The sequence below is a fragment of the Lontra canadensis genome, unplaced genomic scaffold, assembly GCF_010015895.1.
Source record: "Lontra canadensis isolate GAN:19392208 unplaced genomic scaffold, GSC_riverotter_1.0 scaffold3, whole genome shotgun sequence".
Lineage (NCBI taxonomy): Eukaryota > Metazoa > Chordata > Mammalia > Carnivora > Mustelidae > Lontra > Lontra canadensis.
Genome location: NW_022630997.1, coordinates 6,429,304 through 6,456,649, shown reverse-complemented (window position 1 = coordinate 6,456,649; position 27,346 = coordinate 6,429,304). Strand labels below are relative to the sequence as shown.

The window sequence follows — 27,346 nt, the reverse complement described above, 5'->3', positions numbered from 1 at the left end:
AGCCCCTTCTCCAAGTGCCAAGGGTGAACGGTGGAGGCCATCAGGGCAGCTTCTCTTTGAGCCTTCAGGGGGATTGTCTCCACGGGGGCAAGAGTGGGTGCAGGTTGTGTTAGGTCACCTTTCAGAGGAAGCAGCTGCAATGAGTCCATCCTCCCGCCCATGGGGGAAAAAAAAAACAGTTCAGGATATAGCCGCGAAGTGATTTCCGACCAGAAGTGCCTACCAGTCGCCTATGAAAATGTGTTTAGAAATCATCGCTAGAGGAATTTTTTTTTTTTCTCCACAAAAGCTGCTTAAGATGTGGATGTGATTTTAAAATATAGGTGAAGGTTGACCGCTGAATGCTTTTTAGTCTTGAGTTCTGCCAACAGTGGTGGTAATGAGGAATAATTGTTGAACATCTAGAATGTGCTACACTGGGCTTAGCACTTGACGTGCACTTCTCCATTCATCCCCACAGCCAGCCTGTGGTGTGGGCAGCGTTATCTTCCCATTTCACAGATGAAGAAGCTGAGGCTCAGAGACATGGAGCACTTTGTTCAAGGCCCCATGGCTAATCGATGGAGGAGCCAGTTTAACCCCTGATCTGCCCCTCCCCTGACTGGGCTCTGAACTTGGTCATGTTGTCTGTCCTGTATCAACAATTTATTCGGGGCACTGAATGACTTAAACATTTTAAGTACGTTTTAGTTAAAACATTTATAAGGAAGTATTTATTGGGGTGCCTTAGTGGCTCAGTCTGTTAAGCATCTGACTCAAATTGGCCTCGAATCAGGATCTCAGGATCTCAGGCTCCAGCCCCTGCATCAGCCTCAGGGCTGGGTGTGGAGCCTGGTTAAGACTTTCTCTCCCGGGGCGCCTGGGTGGCTCAGTTGGTTAAGCAGCTGCCTTCAGCTCGGGTCATGATTCCAGTCCTGGGGTCGAGCCCCGCATCGGGCTCCCTGCTTAGCAGAGAGCCTGCTTCTCTCTCCCTCTGCCTGCTGCTCTGCTTACTTACGCTCTCTCTCCCTATCTCTCCATCAAATAAATAAAATCTTTTAAAAAAAAAAAAAAGACTTTCTCTCCCTCTGCCAACCCCCCACCTTCCCTCTCTTAAAAAAAATTGGGGGTGGGGGATGCCTGGGTGGCTCAGTCATTAGTGTCTGCTCTCAGCTCAAGTAATGATCCTAGGGTCCTGGGATCAAGCCCTGCATGGGGCTCCCTGATCAGCGGGAAGCCTGTTTCTCCCTCTGACCCTCCCCTTGCTTGTGTCCCTTCCCTTGCTATCTCTGTCAAATAAATAAATAAAATCCTTAAAAAAAAAGGAACAAAAAATATTTATTGAGTGCCCACTGTGTACTGGGCACTTTTCTATGACTAGAAGAAAAAAAGGATGATTAAGATACACTCTCAGTCTGCAGATATTCTAGTGACAAGAAGATTCTAGTGACAACAAGAATGGCAATAGCTAACGTAGAGGGCTTACACAGAGCTCCTGGCAGCTCTAATGCTTTCTGAGCGGGCACCTGGGTGGTTCAGTGGGTTAAGCCTCTGCCTTCATCTCAGGTCATGATCCCGGGGTCCTGGGATCGAGTCCCGCATCGGGCTCTCTGCTCAGCGGGGAGCCTGCTTCCCCCTCTTTCTCTGCCTTCCTCTCTGCCTACTTGTGATCTCTGTCAAATAAATAAAATATCTAATGCTTTCTGAGCATCACATATTGATTCATTTAAAGAGAAGATAGACACCTTTCACTGAAGACACACATGAGCAGCAGCCATTCCATGACTGACTGTCTTGGCAGCCTGAGCCCTACAAAGGCGACAGACACCAGAGAACAACAGTAGGCCTGCCCTCTCCAGGCGCAGCAGAGGTGAGATAGGCCCGGATTTTCTTGGTGGGCTCCGAGAGTGAGTGGAAATGCGGGGTCAACACCAAGTCTGGGCTTGACTGAAATGATGTGGCCAGGATTAGGCACCCGCTGGGTCAGCACCCATGTCCCGGGTGGACTTGATTTTACCCAGAAATGAAACCCAGCCTCATAGGAGTCCGAAAGTCACTGAACGTTTGCTGTCCCCACTGTCTAGGAAGTGGAGACACAGAAGACCCCTGTGGCCTCGTGTTTGGAGGGAGAGCTCTGGAAAGCCCTGAATTTTATGTCCCAGTGGGGAAGTCCAAAGTCCCATCCACATGGCTGGGAAGGAAGAGGAGTTTCAGCTTCACCCCTGCTCTGATGTAACATGTGTGCAGCTCCCCTCTGCCTGCAGAGCCTCGTCCCCACCCTCTCGGCTTCCCCTTCTCAGACCTCAGGTCAGCTATCCCCTCCCCTGAGAACCTCCCCGAATTCCTCCAAGGCTAAGTCCAGTTCCCTCACGTGGCCACAGATAGTGGCTCCTCGTGACACACTCACAGCGTGACATCTATGCCATCCTTTTCTCAAAGCCCCATCAAGGCAGCACCAAGTCACCGTGCCCGCAGCTGCATCCCTGACTTCTAGCACCCAGCCTGATGTGCCAGACCCCCAGTAAACATTCACTGAATGAATGAAGAGGAATCACCAAAACTCTTCTCAGCGCTCCCCCAACATCAGAACCAATGTCTGGCTTGCTTAGGAGCTGTTTTGATTAGGGTTGTCCTTTCTTAAAATACTGGTCCCCTTGTTTTATCATCGTATGTCCTAGACTTAGCCTTGAAGACAGCATCAGCAAAAGGCCTGAGGCTTAAATACCACATGCCGAAGGTAGCGTCCTTTTCTGATGGATTTTGTCCAACTCTAACTTGCTAATTTTTAAAATATTTCTGTGCTTTGCTAAGGACAATCCCCATGGAAAAGTAACTCGGTCTATATAAAAGGGATGAAATAAAAACTATTGAGTGTTTCCGCATGCCTGGGTTTATGCTTCTCTGATCCAGGGATGAGGTTATCTCTGTTTTCAAGAAAGTTTTGCACTCTAATCTGAAAAATCTAACCGCCACCAACCGGACGCTCGATTTGGGTCTTGAGAAACAAGATGGCCGCCTGGCTTCCCATAGTCCTTGGAGAGAGCCAGTGGGGGACCCTCCCTCCCTCTTGGTTCCCTCCTCACTCTCCAGTTCACCCCTAAGGGAAGTTGCAGGGTGACATGACAATGCCTCTTCTTCCAACTGGCTGCGTCACTTTTAGCTGATTCTTTTCCTTTGGGCCGTTGGTTTCTAACCGCTCCAGTCAATTAATATTTATTCAGTAAGCACCTTCTGTGTGTCGGGGGCTTCTGCTGGGATGAACTTAGAACTGTCTTGTTTGAGCTAAACAATAAGCAGAGTGAAAACAAAAGACAAATAAAGAGGATGGGGGTGGGGGGAGCTGATGCGATAGGTGTCCTCAAGGCAGATGGCCCTGTGGTGCTGCCATTTTAGCTGAATTCTGAGGACTGATTAGTAGCAAGCTGGGCACTGGGCAGAGATGTCCTGTCCAGCAAACATGTGGGTGGTGACTTCCAGAAAGACAGAACCTGAAATGAGCATAATAAGCTAAAGACACTGAGTAGCTGCATGGCATAATGGTAGAGGTGGGGGGTGCTCTGGGGTGCCTACTGCTGGCTTCAGATAGAAGTTATGTAGCCCAGAACAAGCTAGATAACTTTTTCTAGCCTCGCCTACCTCATCTCAAAAAGCAGTGATCACGGGGGTGGTCTAACAGCATTATCGAAAGTGTTAAATAAGGTAGCGCTCACAAATCAATTACCACGTAAATAATAAAGTCTCTGTTCTTTTCTTAAGATTTGATTTATTTATTTGAGAGAGAGAATGAGCAGGTGGTAGGGGCAGAGGGAGAAGCAGACTCCTCACCAAGTTGGGAGGCTGACACGAAGCTTGGTCCCAGGACCCCCAGATCACGACCTGAGCCAAAGGCTGACGTTCAACAGACTGAGCCACTAGGTGCCCCAGTCAGTTTCTATTCTTACTGTTATTTTTTATTCTTTAAAGTAGAGGGAATAGTAGATTAGTAGGAGATCTGACATTTTTTGGAAAAGGCCAGCTAGTAAATATTCTAGGCTTTTCAGGCCACATGGTTTCTGCCACGGTTGCTCCACTCTGGTTGCCGACAGTATGTAAACAGATGGGTATCTCCGAATTCCAATAAAGCTTTATTTGCAGAAACAGGTGGTGGGCTGTAGTTTGCAGGCACCAGTACTAGATAAGACGGGTCTTAAAATTCAAGGAGATGGGTTTAGAGTTGAACTTTTTAGATCGTATGGCTCTCTTGAAGATTCTTGAGTGGGAGAATAATTTATGGAAATCTCTCCTGGAACAACCATGTAAATAAAAGAATCTGATACAAACAGCTTTGTACCCCAGGTTGCTGTTGTGTTTGAACTGGGTTTGAGTGATGCCAGGAAGAGGATGAGCACCTTATAACCTGTCAGGAATGTAGGGGAGAGTTTCTTGTCCTACAAACTTTGACCAAACTCCCACAGCTTCTCCTACACAGGGAACCTTTAACAAAATCCTGGAGGCCATGGAGGCCCAATGCGATGCTCCCCGAGGGCATGGATTTTGTTTCCTTTGCTGCTGTCTCATCCATCTCTAATACAATGCCGGAAATAAAGCTGGTGCTCAAGTATTTGAATGACTTGCTGGTGCACGATTCCCCCGGAGCCTAAATATGCAAGGTGGCCCACCTGCCAGCTTAATTAAAACCTGTGTCACTAGTGAGTGCTGCTTAGAAATATCCTGAGGCTAGTGATGTTGGTTGTGGTTGGTTTTTCTCCTTCCAGATGGCAGACGATCAAGGCTGTGGTGTGGAGCAGGCAGCTGGGGACACAGGCAGCCCAGATGCGGTTGATGCCAAGCCAGACCGGTCCTCCTTTGTCCCGTCACTCTTCAGGTAAGTTTCCTTCCTCGGCCTGGGCCTCTTCAGCCTGCTGTGTCTCTGCCATTGCCACACATGCCCAGGTGAGGGATCGTCTGGGCCAGAGGTCTATGCTGCGCCTCGAAGATTTGCACAGAATCCTGCCAGCTGTCTGTGACAACACTAGGAAGCCTGTGTGCACTCCCTGTCTCTGGGAGCAAGCCAGACTTGGTGGTTGGGGCGGGGGAGTCTTCCTGCTCAGTGGCTGTGCCTCTGGACAGCAGCTGCCCAGGAGTAAGGAGCTGCCCAGGTGAGTTGCCCCCGACCTCCTTTGCGGCAGAGTCTATGGGCTGCTGCTGCCAGTTGGGGCCAGGTTTGGCTGAAAAGCAGAATCCAGGGACACGGGACAGGGGGTTTTAGGGTAGCACTCCAATGGAGGAAGCCACCTGTCTAGTGATTCTCACCTTGTCTTTTCTTGAGTTCACTTCTAAAATTCTAAATTTTGCATTTATTAAGAATAATAGCTTCTTTCATTACATTCTTGTATGCTGGCTCAGTGTTGCCTGTAGCCCTCACAATCTCAGGCAATAGTTCTGTTGTTATCATCACTTAATAGGTAGGGAAACTGAGGCACAAAGAGGTTTGCTAGCTTGCCTCTCTGATGACAGAGATTAGAACATACACAGTACCAGCATCATCAACAGCTCTACTGTGCTTTCCAGTTAAACGTGGGGCTGCAAGGACAGAGAGGAGGGGTCCCTTACTCCATTCAACCCTGGTCATGGAATGGCAGGTGGTAGGGCTTCCTGGCCAGAAGCTAGAGTGCTTTGTGGGTCAGACGCATCTGACTATTGGGCATCTCCTAAGCCAGACCCCACCTGGGAAGAACAGTGACAGAGATAAAAGTTGAGGTTAGGGAGTGCTCCCAAGCAGTGCTCAGGAGGGGAAGAGTTGGTGATGAGGGGCAGCCTGACTCCCTGCAACATCCTGGAGAGACTCTGGGATCTTACCATCCCACACAAGACTCGAAAAAGTGGGAAGGGCCCCAACATCCCGGACCCGAATTCCACCGGCCTTGGTAGCCATTTAGGGTCAAGAATACCTGAGAAAATGATCAGAACATACAGCTCCAACCCCTGAAAAATTTTGAAAGCCATCAGATCAGTCCATCCAAGCTAAACCCCTCCCCAGTGCAAGCCCAAGCCCCTTAGAACAATGCCCATCAGATGTTTCGTTCACGTAGCTGCAAAGTGATCTTGTAGAACTACACATGCACTCATCCATTTTAAGGTGACACAGAAATTTCTTGTCAAATAGTTGCAAATGATGTGAGAATATTTCAGTTTTCCCAACTCTTTGAGGCTTTGGATGAAGCGGGTTGCCTATTGTGACAAAGGAAGAGGAACTGTGTAATGGCCATTTCACAAGGCTTGATAAAGCCTCGTGGTATACTTGCCAGAAATTATGAAAACCAGTGGTGTGTTGTAAGTATTGACATTTAAAAATCACTTGTTTATGTGTATACAGTGGAATCTAAATCCACAAGAGTTTTGTTGTTGTTGTTTTAAATTTTATTTATTTGAGAGAAAGAGAGAGTCTGTGTGTGTGAGTGGGGTGACTGGACAGAAGGAAGGGGAGAAGCAGGCTCCCTGCTGGGCATAGAGCCTGATGCAGAATTCGATCCCAGGACCCTGAGATCATGAACTGAGCTGAAGGCAAAGGCTTAACCCACTGAGCCACCCAGGTGCCCCGTCCACAGGCGTTTTATGACCGCATTTCTCCATTAAGAATGGACACGAGCAAACGGTCTTTAATAGCTAGAATTTTTGTTGTTTCTTTTTTCCTCAAACTCTTGTTTTCCCCTCCCACACAGTATTTTATTCTGCTGTAATGGATGTAGTTGCTTGAAAGTCTTTTATTGCTCGCCTCATCATGAATCTCTGTACCATATAGCTGTGCACGTAAACAGATGCATAAATTATAAGGCCTTTTTCCAGGCATCAGGAGTATTAAATGAAATTTCTCCTATATTAAGTTACTAATAATTTCTCCTAGACTAAGTTTCTGTCCTGGCTATTACTGATTCACAGTTGGTCCAAACAAAAATGTTGCTAAATCATCAGTGCTATAAAATTGTTCTTCATCACAATAATACATAGAAATTGCATTTAAATTGCAACTTATGGGAAATCAGGCTTTTAAAAACTAGTTTACAAATAAATGGACAAATAGTCATTGCTAGAATAAGGAAGTCCCATATCCCCTCTTTTGCATATTTATCATTTTTAGGGGTAGAAGCGCTGAGAAACCATGAATAAGTACATGGGATGACAGCCTTCTACTCTAATAATGCCACTTAATTCTTTGAATTCCTTCTGAGTTCTCTGCCAAAAACTGACAAATCAATTAGTTCCTTCTGCAGTTGCATTGAGAATGATTAGAAATTACCTGACTTACAAAAGGAATGTTCTTCAGCCCTTAGAAACATTTACTTTTTTTTCCTTTCTGGGAAGTACATTCAGAAGGCTTCATCAAAACTTCTCTAAAAGCTTTGCACAGTGGCAGTATCGTAGCCAATGAGGTTTATCTGAGGCACGATTATTGCTACTTGAAAACTTCTCAAAACTGTACATTAAACCTGTTCCTTTTTACTTAGAGGCAACTTATGTAACCCCAGATATTCCTGACAGAGATAAGATAATTACAGCAATGCTAAACATTTGTTGATATCCTTTTTTCCTCCTTTTTGGTAAATGTTTATTTTAAACTATCTGCTTTTTAAAATATTTCATTGTTAAGACCTTGGAGCTGCAAATGTAGCTCGTTCACTTAGGTAAAATGTCTGTTCTGTCTTCTAGTTGACAAAGCCAGTCCTTCTTGGACTCACCAGATTTGCTTGCAACCAGTAAAGGTCTGATACCATTTTCAGTTCAGCAAATGTGTTATTAGGTATCCCTATGACAGCCAACCATGTTTCTGATTCTTGGAGGATAGTGGGTGGATGGTTGGGTGGATGGATGGAAGGAAGGTTGGATGGATGGATGGATTGATGGAGGTAGGTAGGGCGGGGAGAGAGGGAAGGAAGGAGGAAGGAAAGGCACAAAGAACGTGCTGTGTTTACCTCCCTGAACCAGTGTTTATTTGCTTTGCTGTCACAGAACTCTAGCCCAAAAGTGATAGTCTTTGGAAATAATCAGGGGATAAAAAAATCAAAGTCATATTAAAAACCACATCACTCCCATTCCATTCTACTATATTACATATTTTTGTTAGTATATTTTTAAACATATAATTGAGTTTGGAACAGCCCAGTGTGTCCCCCAACAGCCCCATTTCTAATGCCATCCTTCACCCTCTCTAGACTCTTAACACAAATAGGAAGCCCATCGTGGTGCCTCATCCAAGGAGACCCACAGATACTGATACTTGAATTGTCTGTTTGTTAGAGGATAAGGAGGTTTTGACATTATCTAGTAATTAGGATGGATGAGATTCTGCTCTTTTTTCATATATTGGGAGATAGGAAACTGAGAATAGGCAGTAAATCAGGCAGACAAGTTTTAGGAAAAATGCATATGGAAATTGAGGATCTGATCATTTCCTTAAAGCTGCCTATGTCTGCACCCCTTGGAAGGTCTTTTAGTGCCCTGTTTGAAGACCTCTGCCTTACAGGTGCATCATTTTGCAAAAATAGATACAGTCTGTAATATGGGTTTGGTTTGGTTTTTTTTTTTAACCCCCTTACAGCCTTTGGAAAGGTCAATAAGCCTTCATAGTCTTCTGTATTCTAGTGTGCTTACCTTTTTTCTTTAATAGCATGGCTGACGTTGACCTCAAGCTTCATGTTATCAAAATAAACAGTAATTATCCTTGCAAAATACTTGAATTATATTCCATTTTCCAATTAAATATTTGAATTAAATTAAACGGGCAGGGGCCAGATTTTAAAAGGGCTTGTCTGTCAGTCATGTTAGGGATTTAGAAGCTGTTTATATTCCTTGTATGGGTTACAAGACATGACTATTGAATTAGCAAACAATACTTTGCTACGGTAAATGGCAACTTAATGTCTTACTCTTCCAGGCTGTGAATTGTTAGTTGCTTATTTTCTCTGCCTTCGCGGGGCATCAAACCCAAATCCTGTATTATGTGAGGCACAGGCCACCTGCCAAGGAGGCAGTCAATTCAAATAAACTTCTTCCAGAATTTGTGATGAACCCTTAAAATTTAGGTTTTTCCTTTCATTTGTTTTTTAACTTAAGATGGAAGGTTCTTTCATGTGCCTTTAAAATTAACCATATCAGGGGGTGCCTGGGTGGCTCAGTCGGTTAAGAGTCTGCCTTCAGCTCAGGTCATGATCCTGGGGTCCTTGGAGGGGTCCTGGGATGGAGCCCCGACATCATCGACATCATCAGGCTCCCTGCTGATCAGGGAGCCTGCTTCTCTCTCTCTCTCTCTCTCTCATAAATAAGTGAAGTATTTAAATAAATGAATAAAATTAACCATGTCAGGTGCTATTTTGGGTCACTAATTCATTCTTTCAGTCATTCATTAAATATCTATGGAGCAACAGTGAGAAGTTAAGCCCCTTGTACCAAGTCCCGTAGTTGATTAGTGAATTTGAACCTGCACTCGCCTGCTGCTGCCTTAACATAATCAGGCTCTGTGTTTGGCCCAGAGCTGCAGCTGGAAACAAGGTCAACAAGACCCACATGACCCCAGCCCCAGACATTCACGTTCCTGCTGGAAAGGCAGGCATGCAACAGGTAACCGAGGCAGGGTGGTGGTCAGCAGGGCAGAGCAGGGCGCTGGGGGAGTAAAATTGAAAAGGAGGCATAGCCTGGTCTTGGGTGAAAGAAGCTTCCCTGGGAGATGTGATGTGTGCTGAGACTTGATGGGGGCAGGAGGGTGGTGAAGGGGGGTGTAGGTGTGTAAGGTCAGGGCGATGCATGCTGGCAGGAATGTGGGGTGTGGCAGGTACCCCAGAAGAGGAGACCGGAGAAATAGGTAGGGTCCAGAGTTTAGAAGGGCTTGTCTGTAAGTCACATTAAAGATTTGGAATCGATCCTAAAAACAAGGAAATCATGAAAGAGTTTAAGAAGTAGATTGACTTAGGGGTGCCTGGGTGGCTCAGTGGGATAAGCTGCAGTGCAGGGCAGGTCCTGAAGAGGGGGCTGTTGCCAGTGGAATACGGCAGGTGGAGCGGAGCAGCTGGACCCCTTAGGTGGCAAGAGGTAGAAGCAACGGGACTTTGTGACCAAAAGGAGGAAGAGTAGAGATGCTGAGGAAAGTGGCACCTGAACTCCACGGAAGACTGGAGTCATGTGGTGACCCCTGAGTCCTCTGGCTAGAGAAAGAGGAGATGAAATCCCTATTTCTATTGTCATAATGACAGAAGGGCACCAGCGTTTGCCACCTTTCACCGCTTCCCTGAACATTCCTGCTGCCTTGGCTTCGCTGCCCGAGAGCATGTGACAGATTTGGGTGGTGCCAGTGACTTGGCCTGAGATGGGGTGAGACTCAGAACAATGTGATTTGCCGCGAAGGGTGGGTGTCCATGGGCATACCTGGCCGGTCGACAGCGTCAACACCCTGTGCCTTCAGCTCTGTGTCTTAAGATTTTAAATTCTGCTGAATTTAACTCATGGGGGGGACGTGAAGACGGCAGAGCGAATCTGCCAGTGTGTGAGCATCCGGGCTGCTTCCGGTTCTCCTGCCCGCAATAGAGCCCCCCCCCCCCCAGCCCATCCCGTCCCCAGCTCCCTTCTCCAAGGTGTCAGAATTCTGTCTGGTAAGGCAGTGGGTGGGGGACAGTGGTGCCCCCTGCCCATTTCTAATTCAGGACACCTGCCTTCCCCTTCCGACTGTAAGGATTTGGGGAAACAAAAAAGAAGTCCCCTCCCCCCCACCGCCCAGTGCCAAGGAGGACTCACTGGCCCCAAGCTCTGACTTACCTTGGCTTTGTCGCCTCAGTGCCACTAGATGGCATCACAGCATTGTTTTATTTCTCTTCCGTGGGCTCTGGGTATATACCTGGCTGTTCTTTAACTCTACTTTAAAAAAAAAATCTTATTAAAATGTTTTCTAATTTCCTGATTATTGAAGAACATTTGGAAAACACAGGAAACCACAAAGGAAAAATATTCGAGATATTAATTTAAAATGAGTCAAAGTGTTTGGACTTGTAAACAGAAAAGACTTCAAAGAAATCAGTATATGCGCCGTCAGTGTTCGTTATGAACCAGTTTATGGAACAAGTTCTAGAATCATCTGTGCAGGCGAAGAGGGTTTCCTCTTGAAGTAAAGGTAAAGGAAACCCTAGCACCCGGCCCAGGGGTACCCACCATCCAAGGTCACCGCCTTGTCCCTGCCCTGGTGTGAACTCGGGTTCTTATTGAATGCCTAGGCATGGCTCCGGAAATGAGTACAAAGAGCTAATTGCTGAATGGTAGTGTACTGGGAACTGTGGAGGCAGGGAGGGGCAGGGAGGGAGGAGGAGGGAGGGCCGGAGGAGTTGAAAATGGAGTTATCAGAGGACAGGACGAGCCGGCCTGTCAGGGCCAAGCCACCGTGAAAGTGAGGATAGGCTGGGCCTTGAAGCATGGTAACGTGCGTGGAGGCCCCTGGACAGGATGCGTGGGGTCCTGGAGGTGGGTCCAAGACCGGCCGGCCTGGCAGCTTCCTGCAGGTCCTCCCTGGGGCACACTTGAGCTGTGAAATCAGAGGCTCCTTTCCCCTCCCTGCTAAAGGAAATAAAAGGCAAAGTAGCAAACATTTCACACCCTCAAATTTCCCCGGGATCTTGCTGGAAACTTCTGCCTCCCTGCAGGGGGTGGGTGGTTGTTTATCCTTCTATTCCCCGAGCCAAGGGGGCAGGAGAAAAGCCTCATTTTCAAAACTTGATAAACTCCCAGTCTTTGAGGCACTGGTTCAGAGCCCACGGGCGTTCTGCTTGGTGTCCCCTCTGTGCGCCGGCCTTTGTGCTCCTCTGGTGTATTTAGTGACAGCCACTGGCTTCTAATTCTTTCTCCTTCATTGCCACTCTCGGGTTTCTCCACCAGCTAAGTGTTATATGTAAACAGATCCCCGTGAAAATACGTGTTCTTTGTATAACTATGAGAAAGATCCAGGTGGCCTATCTTTTCATTTGGAGGTGAGGGGGTGTTTCAGGAGAAGTGATGCTTTGGAATTAGAGGAAAGGACAAAGATAGCAGACCGTTAGCTCATTCCAAAGAGTGTGTTCCAAATGAAGCAAAAGCTCTTTCCATCACACCCATTGATTCAAAGAGAGCCAGGGATGCCTGGCCGCCCCCAGCCCCCCCCCCCAAAAAAAAAGGAATGTTAAAATATAACCCAAGGAGTTGGCTTTTCCATAAAGGAAGTCTTTGAATTCTAGGTGATAGAATACCAGATGCCTGTCTCCCAAATGTGTATATAAACAGTACCCAGGGTTCAGTGCTGTGTTTGAAGCGGTAATGACACTGCAGGGGTGGTCTGGAGGCAGACGTCCCAGGTTCTAGTCCTGGCCTCCCAATCACTCATTGAGGGACTAGCAAGTCCTTTGACTTTTCTGAGCCTCAGTTTTCTCCTCTGCATAATGGGGATATGAATACCCACCCCTGGGATTTTCTGTGAGGCTTGAATAAAGTAACTGTCAGTTTGCTAAACGGAGTGATGAGGAAGAAGAAACCGACATCCTTCCTGAGGGGGAGGAAATCCTCCCATTGTAATGTTAAAACTAGAAGACTCCTGAAAATGGGAAGTCTCCCAATTCCCTCCTCTAATGGTCAAGGAAAGTTAAGACCAGGGAGATAAAGTGCTTTCTCTACCCACGGTCACCCAGCAAGACCGGACCCAACACCCAGCTCTAACTTGGGGTCCAGTCCTCCGCCCCTTATTTCGAGCGCCAGTCCTGACCGTGGTGGCGCGGAGCTTTCCAGCCGCATTAATCCCCCGGCAGCGCGGTTTTTCTCTCCTCCCCAAGTGGATCAGCAGATTTAATTCTTCATTGAACTTGCTCCCTTTCTGCCTCACTTCAGCTGAGGGATGGACGCGTTCCAGCAGGGCTGGCGATGGGCTTTCTGATAAAGAGAGCCAAGTGCCCGTTACAGGAGCAGAGAGCCACGCTTCTGAAACAGGGTCACAGGATCTAGAGACTTTGAAGCTCCACACATGGAGAATCCCACCAGTTATTTTAGGTCATTGCTCTCCTAGAAGGGGGAAGTGAGCTGGAGGGTTAAAAGAAAACACATGAAGAAGGCGAGTCAATGATCCGGTTTTCATAGTAATGAAAATGTTAAAACACTGTTCTAGGGATGCATGGGTGGCTCCGTCGGTTAAGCGGCTGCCTTCGGCTCAGGTCATGATCTCAGGGTCCTGGGACCGAATCTTGCATCCAGCTCCTGCTTCTCCCTCTGCCTGGCGCTCTCCCTGCTTGTGCTCACTCACGCTCTCTCTCTCTCTGACATATAAAATTATAAAAAAATAAAATCTTTAAAAAATCACTATTCTAGAAGCAAGTCTAGTTATAGAGAAGTACTATGAGGAACGCCTGGGTGGCTCAGTCGGTTGAGCGTCCAACTCTTGGTTTCCACTCAGGTCATGATCTCAGGGTCATGAGATCGAGCCCCGTGTCCAGCTCTAAGCTCAGCAGGGAGTCTGCTTGAGATTCTCTCTGCCTCTCCCTCTGGCCCCTCCCCCCATCTAAAATAAATAATTAAAATTGTTAAGAAAGGAAGGAGGGCAAGAAGGAAGGAATACTATGAAACCAAGGCCTCTTGTTTCTCTGGGGCACATGTGGTCACAAGTAATAGAGGCACAGTGTGGCCTTGCATGTTCAAACCCAAAGCTCACTGGAGAACTCAGGGTGTTGTGCCTGGCATGCTTCTGTTACGGAGAGTCTGCCGTTCCTCTGAAGGCAGAAAGGATAAATGCAATGAGTTTGTCAGAGTGCAGGCTGGGTCCTGTTAGCCACTCTAAGTTCTGGAGCCTGTAGCCATAATGCAGATATGAGTTTCAGGCCCTTAAAAGGGAATCCTGTCCTGGATTCCCCCCCCACCCCCGGCTGATTTTTTTTTTACTCTTTTATCAATTTTTTTTTTCCTTTTTCTTTAAGAGAGAGAGCGAGAGCATGCCTGAGCAGGGGGTGGCAGGGCAGAGAGAGGGAGAGAGAGCCCTAGCACAGAGCCCAAGGTGGGGCTCGATCCTACCACCCTGAGGTCATGACCTGAGCCGAAATCAAGAGTCAGTCACTTAACCAACTAAGCCACCCGGGTGCCCCTTTATCAGTTTTTATTGTCAGAGGTTTCTGTGCTTCGTTGTTTGCGGGGAGGAGGGAAATGTGCACGTGGATAAGTTTGGGGGAAGGACTCTTTTTCTCCCCAGCCTATTTTAAACTAACTTTGTTTCCCAAAGTAGGTGTATGCTTGCAAATTTGCGTTTCAGAAAAGAATGTACAGAGATGTTTTTCCCTTTGTTCACAGACCTGAGGATGGCAAATGTTTCAGTTTGCCGAGGGGTAGCAGGTGCTGAGCTCCACGCCTTCCCCTGGCCGTGACTTTGAACCAGGAAGTTGAGGAAAGCATCGTTAAACCATTTGTTTCATTTTCATGTGTTCACATTTTCCTCATTGCATTTGGATGGGTGAGATGGGAAAGGGGTAGGAACTCCTGGATCACTCACTTTATTCAAGACCATTGAAAAAGGTTTATCTGCCTTATTTGAAAATTAAGGTGTTTGGCCTGCCTCTGTAGCCTTTCGTTTTTACTATTTGTGTTAATACCTTGAGTACTTCTATAAGGACGAAGATAGCCTAAAGAATTTGATCTCCGATTAATCCCAGAGTCGCCTCCTATTTTTGTTCATTTACTTGCATATAATTTCACATACTTTGCCATTTCTGTCTGCCGTTCTGCCACCTTTTGTAGACGGGCACTTTGGTGGGTCACCCCCATTTGCATGCTCATCACGTTAAAAAGCTGTGCGGTGTGTTATTCTACTGACAATCTCTTGCTCAGCCATTCCCCTCTTTCCGTGTTTTCACTCTTACAGATGGTGCTGCTGGTGGTATCTTTGTGGACGTTTGGGGTTCCCCCCACCCTTCGGATCCCATGCTCCTAGAAAGTCACTTTTTCACTAGGGAGCTGTCCCAGGGCAGGGAGGATGCATCAGTGTGGGCCCGGGCATTTCTGCCGGTCAGCAGAGAAGGGGGAGGCCAGTGTGACTTTCCCAGCCCCAGTGTGAATGGTCCCATGGAAAACTCCAGCCTGTAGTTCATTGCTGATTCAGTCACGGGCCTTCAGGGCTGGGCGGGCTGTGCCAGTCTGCTGTCCCCGGCTGAGCCCCGAGCATGTTGAGTTTTTATTATTACAGAGAAGAAGGAAACTCACTGCCCATAGTTGCCGGACGAAGCCTAGTTCTGATGCACAGGGGGGTGCTTCCGGATGGAGACACGAGGTACCACCTTCACTCTTTCCTTTCCTCTCTGCCTCGCTGTGTGCCTGGGTATGTCAGGAGTGTCGGGGATACCCGCCGCTCAGATGTTGAAACCATGAATGAATCATCCCAAAAATATTTAGACAAAGCAGCTACGAAAACCAGAGCTCTAGTTCCGAATGAAACAGCCCTGGGGAAATGTGTGCCTGGTGGTGTGTTTACTTTCCTGCTGATGAATGTCTGCAAACAGATAGAGCTTCTGGGGATCCTATTCATGGAGACGCTTTAGAAAATAAACAGTAGCAGGTTTGCATGTTTCTATCCCCTTCCAAATATAGAAAGGTATAATTCACATCTCGAGCAGCCTAGGGGATCTGTTAAGAGGATAAAACCTGTATTTATCCACTCGGTGATGGGGAAAATTACATTCACACCCAGAGTGGATTGTAAAAATTCATTGTGCACTCTCTGAGGCTTTTTACTTCTTCGTAAAGGAGGCAGAGTATTTTTAATCCTGTAATGTTTTCTGGTACAAGTTGCTGTAGGCTCTTCAAGGACGTCTCTTTATATAAACAACCATCAGAGCTTGGTTGTAATTTTTTGCCTCCTGACTTTGTTGAATTGACTAAGTTGGCCTTGCACTGTGGAATTTGAGGTTCCAAAAAAATGGGTCTCTAACCTAAGAAGTGAGGGTCATCTAGTTTCTTCCTGAGAATCAATGCTGTCTTGATCTGTGTTTCTAGGCGATATTTGAGCTTATCTGAATACGTTTGGGAAGAGAAGATAACGGTCCTTGCTCATATGGGTGAGGAAAGGCAGCACAGAGAAACGAGAAAGATGGTTAGGAAACATGGCTGTACATGAACTTCCTGTTGCATTTTAGGGCACACTTAAAAACACTTGCTAAGTCATTCAGCGAGCCTGTCCTGGTTAGTGCAGTCTTGCTTATCTGGCCCTAAGAACAGTGATTTCACGGCCAGATTTATTTTTTTTAAATCTGTAGCCAATTGTGAAACACAGGATCTTTTAAGAGGATTTGGAACTTTTAATTCACTCTTCTGGTTTATCATGAGCCTTGCAATTAATAGCAGGTTTCAAAACAAGAATCCTGTGTTTCTTCTCAGCACGGTAATCTCAGCCAAAGTCTTCAGAAAGTGAAAAAGGTCAAGATAAAAGCTGGGTTTATCAGCAGAGAATTAGCAGAGACAGAGGAGAAGGGGTCGGGGAATGGAGAGCAGTAGAACCCGAAATGCTAGAATCTGACTTAAAAAAATACCATGGCCAGCTTTAATTTGCTGTGTCTTTGCACATCTCTCATCCCTCCTTCGCAGGATGAGTGGGATAATGATTTTGAACAGGCTCTGTAAAACATAAAGCATCACACAGACATTAACAATCCTTGTTGCTGGTGACATAGGGAAATGGGAAGAGGTTCCTGAACCGTTTGCGCCGTTGGTCAGATTCAGGGGAAGGGCTCGCTTCCATCGATCTAGTCCTGAAAGAAGCTCCACGCACCTTCCCTTTTGCGGACTGTGCCATAGCCATGCACGCGTGTTCCCGGATCTTCTGCAGAAAAGTCCTCTGAACTCAAGGCAGTGAAAGTGGCCACTTTTAGAAGATCTTGTCTCTGGGGGAGGGTCACCAGCTGAAGAAATGGCTCATCTGGAATCCCTGAAAGCTTCTTAGTATCCTTCTCGTTCCCCAGCCCCGGGCGAGCCTGCCATGCTGTGGATTGTTGGCATCTTTCTGCAATGGCTAATTAATGACCACAATCTCTTTGGAGCCCCAGAGGCCTTTGCCCCTGTCCAACAGCAGTTGTTTATCTGAGGATCTGCTTGGCTCCAGCAATTGATTTCCAAACAGACAGTAACTCTCCATGAGTTGCTGGCTCAGGGATTGCAAAGCTTCCCGCCCTGGACTCTCGGTTACTGTGCCACCAAGGCCATGCAGGGGACTCTCCAGACACTGGGCAAATGAGGCAGAAGAGAGGTGGCACTTCCTGGGAGCATTTCGGTTGTGGTGTTCAAGTAATTGCAGGCCCCCCCATTCTGTTTGCCTGGCACCCCCAGGAGACCTTGCAGGAAATTGTAAATCACACACGTGACCTGCAGACAGTCTCGCTGTTGCCGACGGGCACCATGCACAGGCCGTGCTTCCCAAGGTGTACCTGCTTCGACCTTCTGGCCACAAATCAAGGGTCCTGAAGGCTGCGCCCACGTTGGGAAGTGGCCTTTGACAGGAGAGGGCCAGCTGACTCTTCTGCCCAGCATGGGGCTCAGCCGTGAAATTTTAGAGTCAAGAGGGCCTGTGCAGGGGCGCCTGGGTGGTTCAGTCGGTTAAGTGTCTGCCTTTGGCTTGGGTCATGATCTCGGGGTCCTGGGATGAACCCCACATCAGGCACCCTGCTCAGCAGGAAGTCTGCTTCTCCTTCTCCCTCTGCTCCTCCCTTCCCCACCATGTGCTCACGCTCTCTCTCTCTTTCTCAAATAAATAAATAAAATCTTTTTTTTTAAAAAGGGCCCGAGTGGTAGGAAGACAGGCTAGTGCTAAGGCCCTCACACATCAGAGGGAGGGTGTGGGCATCTCTAGGACTCTCTGATTCTCTACGTCTAGGCCAAGGTCCTGGAATCTGGATCGTAACAGAGGCAAGAAATGCTGGAATAGGGGAGTTGGTTTTGGGCCTGTGACTGGGTCTGGGCTCTCATCCCAGTCTGGCATTGTGTACTCAGGTAAGCTCGTGTCATCTTTTCCTATGGGATTGGGCCAATACCCTACAGAGTTGTTGGAAAGACCTACGGGGTCATATGTACAAGGCAGTGAGTCTTCCAAAGTGGTACTTACTGTGACTGTATTTATTAACACCGTTGTTACTGGCACAGAAGAGGAGGAAGCTCAGAAGACTGGAGAATAAAGTCACGTGAAATCACAGTGAAACACAGAATCACGGGGTCTCTTAGGAGCCCTTGGAACAAGTAGCACAAAAAAGTATGAATCCAGTAATCTTCAAAATAGGCCAGAAAATGAAATCCATTTGCAGCAGGTGATTTTTAACTACTAAGTAATCTGTATTTTAACCTTTTCAATAACTGATTCACATGTACTAAAAAAGAAATACAGTCACGTTCTTCCTCCTTCCTGCTGTCCTTGCCCCGGCCCCCATCACACGGGTAGCCACTCGTTATTCTATACAACAAATACCATTAGTAATAACAATAACATTTGTGCACTGTTGACTGCAGACCACACACTGTCCTAAATGGTTTGTGAATATCAACTTGTTCACAGGCTGTGAAGCAGATGATATAATTTTATCCTTTTTACAAAGGAGGAAGCAAAGCCTAGAGAGGTTAAGTAACTTGCCCGTGATCACTCAGCTATGTGGTAGAACCAGGTTTCAAAGACCAGCTGTCCAGCCCTGGAATTAATGGGTTTATCCATTATGTGACCCTTCAAGAGTCTTTATGCAAATATAAGCGAACATGAAGATACGGTATTTTCCCCTCATTTTTTTTCCCCAAAGGGTAGTATACTATTCTCATTGTCCTGCCCCTTTGTTTTCTTTCATGCTTGATCTGCGTCCTGGAAATTATCCCACATCAGGACACAGGGAACTTCCTTATGCTTTCTTGCAGGGTTGTGTTATCCGGACTAAAGACCCTCCCCCGCGTGGTTCAACCAGGAAGCAGAGGCTGAACTAGATCTTTACACCTGTCCTTCAGGTCCTGATGGGAGTGGCCAGCTGGACAAAGTCCTGTCCGCCCGCCAGGTCTTTTAACTGAGGCATGCTCTTAAGGTTGACGATTGGAAGTAAGAGCAGCAGGGGGGAAAGGAACAAGACTCGCCAGTCCCACGTGTTTCCAGGTAGCGTGAGGTGTCACGCACAAGACAAATACTCAAGCCAGACCACTGCCCCAGGTGCATGCAGAAGCAGCCACCAGCAACTGCCCTAAAACAGTTGCCTCTCGGAACTCATTTCTCATCCTAAATGGGAGGCAATACTTCTTTCTCTGCAGCAGCCTTGCAGCCAGAATTAGCAGAATGTAAGTGAAGCCACAGCTCTCGTGGGGTCTTGAAGGGAAAGTGGAACAGAAAGGGCCCTAATACCCAGGAGAGGGTGCTCAGAAGCCTTGCAACTAGCAGTAGACGGCAGACTTGGACTCTGATCCTAGCAGAATGTATCTTTTATGTCGTGGACTCTGGTCCACTTTTTTTTTTTTTTTTCCTGGTGCTTTCTGCATCTTGATCATCCCTTCTTCCTTTTGTTTGTCTCTCCAGTTACATGCTTTAAACTGATCACAGGCGTTGCTTCCCCAAAGTTAAGCTACAGATGGTGTTTTCCCCAGGCTGGTGCCTCTTAGGAAGACGAGTTCAGGGGGATGGAATGGACTGCTCCCTAAGACACATCTGTGGTCTGGGAAGACCTGGGTTTAGCAAAAAGCTCTGAGTTAGAAGGAAAAATAAATATTGACTGACTGAAATCCAGAAAGAGGAAGCAAATACTTTATTTCGTTTTGAAAAATGAGAGTTCAAGATAGGGGCAGGCTAGGTAAGGGAATTCCCTCCCTTTTGAAATGTTTACCAGGAATAAGAATCACATTTCATATTCAATTTTAAGGTACTTTTTGTAGCCATGGAAAGTATTTTCTTTAAAGGGTATATATCTTTATTCCCCTTTTGTATTCCTTTTTAAAAAAAGTTTACCTCCCAAATCTATTCTAATAGAAGCGGAGTCCTTTTTTGTTTCATGTAACTTATAGCCAAGCCAGTTTTTCTTATAAAAGAGGCTCACCAGTTTTGTTTTGCTTATCATTGTGGATGGGCTGATGGCAGCAGCTTTAAAATAATCACAGTGAGTTTCTTACTTGGGTGTTGTTGTACAGTTTGTTTTAGAATAATTCATATTGCAGAAGGTAGAAGTAGAGTTTTTTTGTTTTTTTTTAATTTTATTTTTTATAAACATATATTTTTTTCCCCAGGGGTACAGGTCTGTGAATCGCCAGGTTTACACACTTCACAGCACTCACCATAGCAAATACCCTCCCCAATGTCCATAACCCCACCCCCCCCTCTCAACCCCCCTCCCCCCAGCAACCCTCAGTTTGTTTTGTGAGATTAAGAGTCACTTATGGTTTATCTCCCTCCCAATCCCATCTTGCTTCATTTACTCTTCTCCTACCGCCTTAACCCCCCATGTTGCATCTCCTCTCCCTCATATCAGGGAGATCATATGATAGCTGTCTTTCTCTGATTGACTTATTTCGCTAAGCATGATACCCTCTAGTTCCATCCACGTCGTTGCAAATGGCAAGATTTCATTTCTTTTGATGGCTGCATAGTATTCCGTTGTGTATATATACCACATCTTCTTTATCCATTCGTCTGTTGATGGACATCTAGGTTCTTTCCATAGTTTGGCTATTGTAGACATTGCTGCTATAAACATTCGGGTGCACGTGCCCCTTTGGATCACTACTAGAAGTAGAGTTTTATCTCTTAAAGACCTCCAGCCTATTAGATTTGGCCCTAGTCTTATTAGGGTCTTTGAGTGGTCTTCAGTTAGCTAAAGACCTGTCAAGAGGCAATGAGAAAATGCAGGCAGAATTTCAACAAGGTCCTTGTCCCTCGTAAGCCCTGACCACTGTTAGCGGTTATTATAACCTATAGAATGGGTACAATGGAGCCACTTCCACCTCCTTCAGAGGCATAAACTGAAGATTTTATGTGCATGTGAAAGACCACATACAGATAATTTTCCACATGCACAGAGGGCACTGTCAGGATGGGTCGTTGTCAGGGAATTCAGAAGTAAATCCTGCTCCCCCGTGCATGGTGTGTCCTTGAACACTGCAGAAGCTCGCTTTGCTGCTATGCATCTCCACTGAGCTTTTATGGAGGCTCAGGAGAGGGAGAGGACTCCACGAGAGTATTTCCTGCCCACGAAATCGACTGCGTCATTCCACGAGGGTCACAGAAGTCTCTGTTTTCCAGGAGAGAAGGTCAGGGCTCTGTGAAGGGTCCCATGGGCAGATGCCTGTGTCCCAGCCCAGCGCTCATTTGTGCGGCCTCCCTGGGGAAAGAAACATGACAGAAAGGGTAGGGAGGAAAAATCTGGAGAAAGTGGAGATTGTTTCTCTTTTAGACATCAGATGATGTCACAGAAGACAGTTGGCCTTAGAGAAGTGGAGGATAGAGCGGGGTTGCCGTTGAAAGACAGCAGTAAGCACTCTGGAGATTGGACCCACAGAGCCACACTGTGACCTGGACCCAGGTAGGAGGTGCGGAGGCAAAGGCCACGTCCTTCCAGAGGTTCTGAGAAACTACAGCTGAGGTTCAGCGAAACTCAGGGTGAAAGGCCCACCTTTGTCAGGTAACAAGCTGAGTTTTTATTTTCACTCTACTCCTTCCAACGTTTGACGAGAATCTGGGAACAGTGGCGGACAGGTCTTCTTACAAATGCTCTGGGGTGTGGGGCGACTCGAGAGGCTGACATCACCTGAGGCCCATGTGGTGGTCTCATGGTCTCACTTTGCTCATCCCTGCCTGGCTGACCTTGAACAACCCCTACCGTCCTGTGCACCTGTTTCCATGTCTGTAAAATGAGGGCACAAGACTGGATGCATTCATTCCTAGAACACATCTTTTTAACCTAACTGCCCAGACGAGAGCCCCTCATACAGTATTTAACAGAAGCGGCCAGAGTGGGCATGTTTGACTTGTTTTCCACCTTATAGGGAAAGCATTCAGTGTCTCCTCATTAAGGATGATATTATCTGTGAGTTTTTCATAGATGCCCTTTTCAGATTGAGTTAGACCCAATGTAATCCTAGTTTATTTAGCATTTTTATCATTACAGAGTATTGAATTTTGTCAATTGCTTTTTTTTTTTTTTTGCATCAGTGGAGCTGATTATTTGGTTTTTGTCCTTTATCTTTGTCTATTAAAGTGATGGATTACATTAATTGATTTTTGGATGTTAAACTACCTTAAATTCCTGAAGTTGGTCACACTTGGTGATGATGAATAAGCCTACTCATAGATCGCCAGATTCGGCTTGCTAATATTTTCTCAAGAATTTTTGCATTTAGGTGCCCAGGTGGCTCAGTCAGTTGGGCATCCAGCTCTTGATTTCAGCTCAGGTCATGATCTCAAGGCCATGAGATTGAGCCCTGCATCAGGCTTCACGCTGAGCATGGAGTCTGCTTAAGATACTCTCCTTCTTGGGGCACCTGGGTGGCTCAGTTGGTTAAGCGTCTGCCTTCAGCTCAGGTCATGATCCCAGTGTCCTGTGATCAAGTCCTACATCAGGTTCCCTGCTCCACAGGGAGCTTGCCTCCCTCTACCATTCCCCCAACGTGTGCTCTTTGGCTCTTTCTGTCAAATAAATAGATGAAATCTTTTAAAAAGATGCCCCTACCCATTTGCGTGCTCTCTCTCTCTCTTAAAAAAATGAATAAATAAATTCATCTGTACTCATAAAGGATATTGGTCTGTAGTGTATTAAAAAAAATTATGGAACAACTTATATGCTAGGCACTATTCTAGATATTGGGGATTCAGGAATTTTTCAGAACAGATTAAAAAAAATCTTTTCTCTCGTGGCGTTTCCATTCCCATGGACGACCAGCACGGCGGCTTTCCACTCACACTTGACATTGTTTTCTGTGTCCTCTCAATGATGCTGCATGTTCCAGCCTCTGTGCCAGACTTTTGGTAAACTGGACAGTGGTTGTCAGGAGATTGGAAGGGGATTACTTTCTTTAAGTTGCTGCTCCTTTTCCCCCCTTTTTAACGTAACCGTGTCTAACCTCAGGTAATAGTGTTCTGAGTGTGGGTTCTTTCATTCAATAGTATCGTTGTGAGACTGGGTCCGCGTTGCCATGGTTGCTCATTCTCATAACTCAGTCTCTCCTTACGTGCGTATTCAGCGGCTTGTTCACTGGGAATGGACGTTTGGGGCACCTGCGGATGGGGGTCCTTGCTGGACCGCACCGCTGTGCGCATGCGTAGTTGTGTCCTTTCTGCAAACGTGTTTGCTCCACTCAAGGATGTATTCCCAGGAGTGGAGTTGCTCTGTCCTAGGATGTGTTTAAACTCAGTTTGGGTAGATTCTGCCGGTTTTCCACAGTGGAAGTACAACGTCGGTTTCCAGCAGCTACGCGGGAGGGTGGCAGGTGCCGTTCTTGGGGTCACCGGTGCCCTGTTGCAGTGCCGGTGGGCGTGTCAGCGCAGCTCCTCGCGCTGCAGTTTTAGCCTTCCTCTCTCCGACAGCTGACGAAACAGAGGAGGAGATCCTGTTCGTTTTAAATACGATGATTTTTTAAAGGGAGCCGTCTGCCCCCCTCACGCCTGTTCTTACAGGGATTCCGGCTTTCCTGGGCGCCCCTTCCATGCTCACTGTAGAGTCAGGAGGAGGCCATTCCTGTCCCCACATCTCCCACAGCCCCTGACTGGCTTTCTGTTTCCCCAGTAAGAAGAAGAAAAATGACCCCGGGAAATCAATCAAGACAGCCCAGGAGCGAGTGCCTACATACCAGTATAACATGAATTTCAAGAAGGTGGGCAAGTGCATCATCATAAACAACAAGAACTTCGACAAAAAGACAGGTCAGTGTTGATGCTACTTAGGTTTCCAGGAAGAAGGCATGAGGGACATCAGGAGCTTCGAGTCTGAGGTCCCACCACGTGCATTAGCTGATGTGGGACTTCGACCGAAGGGCTAAGAATCCAAGTGTGCTGTTGGTTTTGACTGAGGCAGAGTTGCCATGAAAGGCTCACCTTCCGTGGGCAGGCTGAGTGACCTTCTCCTTGGAGTTCGCTTCTTATCGCAGTTGCTCATTTAAACTATGACCTTGCGAGCATTGACACCAGAGCCCGAGAGGCTTGTGCTGAGCGCCCACACAGGAGGCAGCTGGCAGGCCGCTCTCAGCCAGGGATCGCTCACCGTGGCCTTCATTCCCACAGGCATGGGCGTCCGCAATGGAACGGACAAAGATGCCGAGGCTCTCTTCAAGTGCTTCAGAAACCTGGGTTTTGATGTGGTCGTCCATAATGACTGCTCTTGTGCCAAGATGCAGGACCTGCTGAAGCAAGGTGCGTGCCTGCCTCCTCCCCGCTCCCCCCTACCCGCCCCGCCCACCTCCTCCCTGTCTGGGAAAGGGTCAGCCTGCCAGGGGTCTCTGGAGGGCAGCTTGGCACACAGCAATCTCAGCCCTGGGAGCCTTTCCTTCCTCTGGGCTACTCTGGCCAAGGCTGAGACCTTTTCAGGAAACTGCAGTCGCTCCCCAAACAGGTGAAATCAGCAAGTAGGACAGCAAAGGATAGGTTTGGTATCTACAGAGCAGTCTCAATTTCCAAAAGCTAATTCATAGGGAAGGAACAAGTCAGTGTCTTTCTGTCCAGAATGGAGTGGAAGTGTCAGCTTTTCCCTGGTGGCAGAGAGAGATTAATCATCTCCCTATATTTCAGATGTTTATGTTTTAAACAGACTTTGCAGAGACGGGAACTAAGGCACAAAATGGCAACGTAACTTGCCTGGTGTCTCGGACCTAACAGAGACCAGGGCTGTGCCCATTCAGCACCCCACTGCCCCCATGCTGCCTCCCAGCAGCTGCCTGAACCCCTCCCACACAGGCAGCCCCCTTTAGGTTTCATGCCATGTGAGAATTCTAGATTTTCTCCCTGTCTCTAACTTCTCTCCACTGGGCTTCCTTCTCTCCAGAGAGGTGCTCCTTCCCCTGCACACCTGTCTGACAGTCGGCTGCCCCTGCCAGGCTGGGAGGGAGAACCCTTTGGAGATCCCACTAAGGACTTACATCTTAATCTTTCCATCCTCAAACTGCTTGCTCGCAGCCTCTGAAGAGGACCACAGAAATTCTGCTTGCTTCGCCTGCATCTTGCTAAGCCACGGAGAAGAGAATTTAATTTATGGGACAGATGGTGTGACAGCAATAAAGGACTTGACGGCCCATTTTAGGGGGGACAGATGCAGAAGCCTTCTAGAGAAACCCAAACTCTTCTTCATTCAGGTAATCCCTTTTCAAAGCCAGTGCCGTTAAAAGAGGAAAAAGATGACAGCGATGACAGAGTGACGGGTTCTAGCACTTTTACAGACATACGCACTGTTTCAGTTGGGATTTGCAAATCTAGGATTCGTTTCTCTACCCTGCTGTGCTTGGCACCTCTGTTTGCATCAGATCAGTGCTTGTGAGGGTTTCTTTAAGACACTGCGATATTTTCATTTGCTTTGCTTGCTAATTTGACACAAGCTTTGTTCATTATGTATTTCTATATCGAATGCTTATTGAGCCACTAGGGCACACCGAGTGGATCCCTAGGCACCAGGACGCAGCCATGAAGAGCTTGCATGTCCCTATTCCTGACTCCAGGAAGTGATCTCTGCTTTGGTACTTAGGCTTGCCGGGGGACAGAGCTCGATGACGGGGTCCAGGCTGACTCGGGGCCGATCAATGACACAGATGCCAATCCTCGATATAAGATCCCCGTTGAAGCTGACTTCCTCTTCGCCTATTCTACAGTTCCAGGTATCAGGTCCATTGCCTGTGAACCAGACAGGGGCACTCCACCATCAGAATGCAGGGTGGGGGCTGTATGGGTTTCCTGATGCTGCAGTGATAAATTACCCGAAATGCAGTGGCTTCAGACCTTACAAGCCTATTATCTTACAGTTCTGGAGGCCAGAATTGCAAATGGGTTGGCAGGGTGACGAGAATCCCAGAAGGAATATTCTGGAGGCTCTAGGGGGGATATCCACATCTGTGCCTTTTCCAGCATGTTAGAATTCCCTGACTTGTTGTCCCCCGCCTCCAGCTTCAAAGCCAGCAACCTCGCATCTCTGTGACTCTTCTCTCCTGCAAATTCCTCTCTTGAGGCTTGGATTAGAAAGTAGCTCCCCCCCTACCCCCCACGCAAAGGGCAGTGAGGAGTTCTAGAGTGCTTCTCAAGCATTTCCGCTCCATGTACCCATTTGTCTCCTGCCCACTTAGGTGTTTCATATTTATCTGTGCAAGAACACTTAGGCTGGGCATTTTCATGCAGCCTTCTAAACCCAAGATGTTTGCTCTCCATGCACACAGCATAATTCTCACGGGGAACTTGCATGCAGAGAAGAGTAAGATAATTTCAGAAAAGCAGGTGTGAAGGTCCCATACACCGCGAGCTCCTTCTAGGTGGCACGTGGGGCAGCGGCCAGCTCAGCTGATTTGATCATCTCCTTTCTATTTTGTTGAAGGCTATTACTCATGGAGGAACCCAGGAAGTGGGTCTTGGTTTGTGCAGGCCCTGTGCTCCACTCTGAACGAGCATGGCAAGAGCCTGGAGATCTTGCATATCCTCACCAGGGTGAACAACAGGGTGGCCAGGCACTTCGAGTCCCAGTCTGATGACCCCCACTTCCATGAGAAGAAGCAGATCTCATGTGTGGTCTCCATGCTCACCAAGGAACTCTACTTCTGAAAAAATAACTATTTCAGGGATGCACTCAAGCAGAAAAGCTATGGATCATTTGTTCATGAGTCTTTTTTTTTTTTTTTAATGGTCTTGAAATACCTGGAAATTCTAAAGGATTTTAATTCAGGAACATTTATTGATTCAACAGGAAGGAAACTTTCTGGTGCTGTCTTACATTCTTAAGGTTTTTGGAGATTTTTTTATTTTTTACAATGTTATCCATTCAATGGCTTTGTCAGTTCTTCTTAAGACTAGTTTTCTGTTCATGTCTTTCTCCTTGTTGTCCCACTTAGTACATACAACAGAAACAACCTCCACAGACTTTTGGCTGTGTCCACCATGATTGTGTTGACACAGAAGACAGGGTCTACCTGGCCCAGAGCATTCCAGTGCTTGAAAAAAAGCAGGCTGTATTCCCCTGTGTTGCAGAAAGTGGGTATTGAGTGTGATTTGAGCGATTTTTCATTGGCTTAGGACAGATTCTCATGCAAAACTTCCCAGATAAAGCGGGGGTGGGGGGGGCGCGCGGGGTAGAATGTTCGTGATTCTAATATGTATCGGATAGAAAACAGAAACCGTTTTAGGTATTTCAATAGAAGGAATTTAACAGAGGAAATTGACCTACAAAAATAGTAAAAG

The 27,346-nt window shown here is 47.1% G+C and overlaps 1 protein-coding gene and 1 non-coding gene across 3 annotated transcripts in view; both read left to right on the top strand.

Annotated features, from left to right (window-relative positions):
• The window catches only part of CASP7 (caspase 7), a 28,744-nt gene extending 1,688 nt beyond the window's left edge, over nucleotides 1-27,056 (top strand). For both annotated transcript variants that reach the window (XM_032879580.1, XM_032879590.1), the window contains exons 2-7: nucleotides 4,734-4,843; nucleotides 23,709-23,845; nucleotides 24,203-24,331; nucleotides 25,091-25,266; nucleotides 25,653-25,782; nucleotides 26,490-27,056. In XM_032879580.1, the coding sequence (XP_032735471.1) occupies nucleotides 4,734-4,843; nucleotides 23,709-23,845; nucleotides 24,203-24,331; nucleotides 25,091-25,266; nucleotides 25,653-25,782; nucleotides 26,490-26,713 (906 nt within the window). In that variant the 3' untranslated portion in view covers nucleotides 26,714-27,056. The remainder of the gene's footprint in view (nucleotides 1-4,733; nucleotides 4,844-23,708; nucleotides 23,846-24,202; nucleotides 24,332-25,090; nucleotides 25,267-25,652; nucleotides 25,783-26,489) is intronic.
• On the top strand, nucleotides 7,355-7,493 carry LOC116858559. The gene has a single exon (XR_004380940.1). It is a non-coding gene; the product is annotated as a U4 spliceosomal RNA (small nuclear RNA).
• Nucleotides 27,057-27,346: the final 290 nt, after the last annotated feature.